Raw genomic sequence first — 5655 nt, forward strand, 5'->3', positions numbered from 1 at the left:
CCCATTTTCTTAACCTACAAACACCTCATACCGCTGATATGAAAGCAGGTTCTCTATCTCGACCTCTTTGTAGCCAACTAATAGGGCAACGTTGATTGCAGGACAGCCTCCATCCGACACATGCCCCTGCAAGTGATAGGATTGTTCCAAAATGCTCTTCCGTCAATTGTTTAGCAGGTATAAAAATAAAGGTGCCACAGAAAGGATTCACCCATCTTTCGGCAGAAGCACTCTCAGCATGAAGCTCTGTATCCTTTTCGCTCTCATCTGCGCCGCATTTGGTAAGTTGGTTTTCAAAGTGTTAGTTGAAGTTTAGGAAAGAGGAGGAAAAAAGACCTATTTTTTTTTGTAGAATGTTTGTGGCACGCATGGCACTAGGAGTCTGTGCATTACCCGACCCACCGGACGAACCCCCACGTTAAGCTGGGGTTCGTCCACGACAGATGCGGCTTTTGAGCAGGTTGCGCCGGATCAACTGCGATAACAAGCCAAAAAGTGTTATTATCAAGCCATGGTTCGCAAATTCTAGGCTGAAAAAGTAATTGTTTACAACAGAGCTAAATTGAAAAGTTGAACACAATGGGAGTAAGATCACTTAAGAATGTCAGCTTTGTTAAAATCGCGTTAGAATGAAACAAGCGGATCCTCGTTCGAGGAGAATGTCTGATGAAACAAGATGTGTTCGGTGCGAAGGTTGCTAAAAGTGTAATTTTAATCGGAGTTATAAGTTGCAATTCAAATTACGGTATGCGAATAACATTGCATTTCTAGCTACCTTCATACAGAAGACGCCCCTTTTCAGTCGATATTCTTACTAGACGATGACCTGCTCGTTCTACTCTTTGTCCGCAAAATAACGTAATTATTTGAGTTTACGCGTATTTTATTCATTTGTTAAATTTAGCTTCCTCGTAAAGCGTTGCTTTGGACATATACTTTTCTAACCTTGGCTTAATAACACCTGTGCCTTTCTGGCACAATACTGGCCACAGCTGACCTTGCGCTGCGCCTTTCCTTAACTCGACATACATCGTGGGTGAAATTAAATGTTTAGACCATGAGTGTGGTCGCGCAGACGCTTAGGGGTCCTACACACACACACACACACACACACACACACACACACACACACACACACACACACACACACACACACACACACACACACACACACACACACACACACACACACACACACACACACACACACACACACACACACACACAATATATATATATATATATATATATATATATATATATATATATATATATATATATATATATATATACCACATCCTGCTAAAAACAAAAATGGGCAAGGAAGTCTGTCTTCCTACTCGTTGAACAAACCATCAAACAAGCAACGTGTTTCTAACAGCAAAATTTACGCCATGACCATTTCAGACGCGTATTTGTTTTAAGTCGACAAACTTCTGAAAATGTTTACACTATATTTAGACTTTCCTGCTGCAGAACATAAGGGTGACCGAACCAGGTCTCCCCTGCCTGTGAAATCTGGTGACATATACTTCAGGTGGTTTTGTTCATAAAACCGATTCTTTAGTCTAGATAAGAAGTGGTCAGGGCACCGATATCGAATACAATGCGTGTCACTCATTTGATGATAACTCTGAACGCTTGGAAAAAATTTTTAAAGTCGAAATTTACAAACACTCTCCGTGGCGCCAAAAGACTATATCAGTTGCACAATTTCCAAGAACATGGACGGAAAAATACCACTGATAGCGTTGCAACAAAACTACTATAGGAATGTTAGGAAGGAGCTCCGTAGTCTTCCACAGGTATTCTTATTCAGCAAGGAGCTACGGGTACATATTTTTGTATACCTAATATTTATATGATGCTACGGATTGAGAGCAAAATACGAATCACTTACACCTGACTTCTGAAGAAGAAATTAACTTTTATCCATATTCGATGTGATCATATCATTTCCATGGTTTGCTCAGTTTTCTAGGCCACTGATGACGACAGATGACAGTAAAGGTACTATTCGCAAAAACCAATGCTTTCAAAGTTCCCAACAACCTCAGAGAAACGGGATTATATTTTTGCAGCCACCTCTTTCGAGGACAAATGCACGAAGGACCCAGATGTCGGCCTCTGCAAAGCTCTACTGCCGAGGTGGTGGTTCAACGTGAAGACTGGCAAATGTGAGGAGTTCTTCTATGGAGGGTGCGGTGGCAACCAGAACAGATACGCGACAAGGGAAGAATGCGAAAGGACATGCGTTGATAAAAAAAGTAAGTGCATGGACTGAACTGACGCACTTTTTACGCCGCCACGAAGGCGTCTCGCCTCAAAGTTCGTAGCACGTTTATGCCGGAAGATAGGATTAGGAAGCGTTGCTCATTGCAGTCCACGGGATCACAGCTACAATGTGCAAAACAGTGATAATTTTCCCAGAAGATTCTGGTTGAAGCGAGGAAGGGAGAGCAACCTTGCACGTTTCTTTCAATGATTTCTCCATTAAAGAGGACTTACCATATTGGCTTTTGATATACAGCAATCAGAAAGTGAAAACTGAAACTAGAAAATAAGGTCAATAAAGTGACACAAATTGCAGTTTAGTTTCTACCTTTCCTCACGCGTGTCCGCGCTTGAATCAGGTGCACGATTCACAGATTCTCTAGAGCACTGCCCAAAATTCAGTGAAAATGACTGATTTTAGCGTGAGTTTTAATTATTGAGTTTGTTTTTCAAGTTGCGCCAGTAAGCGACAAATCTACTATGTGGTTTTCGGCTGTTATGTTTGAAACTCTTTGTCTTACTAATTTGCAGCAATCGAAAGGCCTGAAGGAACGGCGGAGAACCTTCTGTACGGTAAGAGATCGCTACTTCTACTTATAAATGGTGTGAACTTGCTTCCTCAGCCTAGTACCTAGCAGACGTATACGAAAGCTCTGTGTGAGCAGCCCTGCACGATGTGGCTAAAGCCTGGTCAGTATTTCAGAAATTAAAAACAAAAAGAACAGATATGAAGTTTGTGATGCGCACCTTTGCGCCACTCTTTAACAGTATACATTTAAAATGGACACTGACTCTAATTTTACCTTCAATCTGTACAAAACAAAATACTGTGACAGAATGGTTTGAAACATTGTGCCTATTACTGAGACATAAAATTAACAAGCATTGGAAGCGGTCCACAAACAGAATTGATCCTCGACCCGCTATATCGTATCAGGGTGACTGAGAGACACGCGCTAAGAGAAAATAGTTAGTTATAGACACAAAGTGTTCAGTGGGGAAAAAGAGAAGTGCTAATTTTTCGAAGATGTTAGACAACGCAGTCCCATGCCACAGTGGCTTGAAAGGAACGACCTTTTATATCTCATAAAAACATAATAGAAGTACGGACACGTGTAGCACATTTAGAGAAACAGCACGTGTTTCAATACACCCTAAATAAAAATTTAGTCTGTTTGAGGTGACCCATTTAACTGCCCTGTAAAGAAATCCAACGCCAAGGAAGGTCAGCAATTTGCCATGCACGTTAATATTAGAGTCAGACACGCTATACACTATTGGTTTACTTTAGTTACGTTTACGGATCTCTCATTTTGCCAAACACTAATCTGAAAAATACACAAATCCTTCATTTTAACCGACTCCTACAAATTTGGCTGCGTTGGTAAGGAGTAGTATGTCTGAATCCAAAGGTCCCGGTTTGTTCGATTCCCATTTCAAAGATTGAGCCCTCGTTGGGCCATTCTTGCACCCGTCCTGTCGTTTTGTGTTCCTTTGTCCTCTTTTTTTGCGCTGGTCTTTTCAGTAATGCTGGCCGAAACAGCAATTTAACTTTAACTGGCAGCTGACACGTGACTTCGTGATGTCAAACGAACCATACGACACTCCAATGGGCTTCAATACTTGATAGTAGTAGCCACGGTTACCTTCGTTGTGGATAACTTCGGAATTTTAAATATGGGGGTACATACCCGTGGTAATTTTAGCCCATTGGAAATCAGCTTGATGAACTCAAGAGACAATGCCAGTATTATTAATATTTCATCTCAGCCAATATTATTGTCGCTTGGCTTCCAACGAGTTAATCCCCTAGAGTGAAACAAACAAACAAAAATAACAAACTCTGAGCATTTAGCGACATTCATTAAAGCTCGGTAGCTGAAGCTGGTCAATCCGACTTTACGCCGGCTAGTACCTACTCCTCAGATTGCATACAACACTATCGCTGAAACAGGAAAGTAATGACACAAGAACTGCTACACAATGATACTACATAAAGCTACATCCCGCCTCTGTGGGAAAATAAAAAAAAAATCTCTAATAATCGGAGCTGAACGGAAGTTTTGAAGAATGCCGAGTACAAAAAATGTTCAGACAATCAAGTGGGGCGACATGTTTTTCATAGCGAACGTTTGCTGGCGTAGCGCAGCGCGTTGAGAAATATTATAAAAAAAGCCTTGTGATGATCATTTCCCAGGCTACCAGTTTCTTTTCTCCTGTTCACCGAAAAGCTATGAAGAATGTCTAAAATGATTTTGAAATAATTTCGCCTACGTTTTTTTTTACCCCTTGAAGGGATCAAATATTAAGATTAGAAAGAGCAGAGAGCACCCTGCCACAGAAAAAAAGAAGTGCCAAAAAACAAAGAAAGAATGCAGGTGGTAAAGCAACCCATTTCAATTTTTCATGGCTTATGCACAGTGTGTGTGTTCTAGTGGACTACAGCGGGAATAAAGAGCAATTCTCGAGTACCCTCGCTCTAATAGTGCATGAAGCCGTTTTGTTCAATGCGAAGAGGCTTGTTCCGCTCATAAGGTGTTTCATTCGCAGCCTCGGTGGAAGACCTTTGTCGTAGGCCTCCTTACACTGGCTACTGCTTGGCCTTCTTGCCGCGCTTCTACTATGACGCCTCAAGTGGGTCCTGCAAGCCGTTCGTTTACGGTGGTTGCCAGAGCAACGGGAACAACTTCGAGACCCGACGCGACTGCCTGGATTTCTGCGCCCCTCCAGCCCCCACACAAAGTACACCATCGGCCAATTAAGGAGATGAGCATGCTGTAATTTCCTAAAGGGAAACGTAGAAATAAAACCAAAATTCGAGTGACAACCCTATACAAGTTAATTTACTTCGAGAGATTTCTTCGTAGATTTGGTGTTTTCAGCGCTAAAACAAATTCTGTGATTGAGCAGGCGGTAGCGTTCTTTTCTTTTTTGTTAAAAATGTTACCTTTAAGTTTAAAGACAAATAAAACACCACTTGAAAACTCCTTGTCGTTTTTTGAAATTACGAATAAATTAAAAAAAATTAATTGCCCTATTTCTGTTCAGAAGCGTCTATTATTAAAACAAAATATTTCCTCTCCTTCTGTCAAAACTACCTGACAAAGGGAAGGCGGAATTTCTGCCCGATATCTTGGCTCCAGTTGGGCCAGTGTCCGGCCAGCGTAAACAATAAGCACCGAGACCGAAGACCCTAACACCGGTGCCTAATTCTGTAATCCTTCGAACGGGTGAAAGTCGAAATAAAGCAGGACGGGCACAGTTGTCCCAAGATGACATAGCGTCACGAAGGCTTTATCACATTCTGGTGACAAGGGTCCTATTCTAGACAATTTCTACATTTCTTCAAATTGTGACGTACGAGGGACATGTGCAGTAGGG

General features: G+C 41.6%; 1 protein-coding gene across 1 annotated transcript; it reads left to right on the forward strand.

Moving 5' to 3' along the window:
* Positions 1–238: 238 nt before the first annotated feature.
* On the forward strand, positions 239–5100 carry LOC146180208 (doenitin-1-like). The gene is made up of 4 exons (XM_084580348.1): positions 239–281; positions 2082–2267; positions 2806–2847; positions 4825–5100. The coding sequence occupies exons 1-4, from the start codon at positions 239–241 to the stop codon at positions 5034–5036; spliced, it is 483 nt and encodes a 160-aa protein (XP_084436474.1). The 3' UTR covers positions 5037–5100.
* Positions 5101–5655: the final 555 nt, after the last annotated feature.

This window comes from Amblyomma maculatum, chromosome 9 (genome assembly GCF_055883805.1).
Source record: "Amblyomma maculatum isolate TAMU_Amacu chromosome 9, ASM5588380v1, whole genome shotgun sequence".
NCBI classification, from domain to species: Eukaryota; Metazoa; Arthropoda; class Arachnida; order Ixodida; family Ixodidae; genus Amblyomma; species Amblyomma maculatum.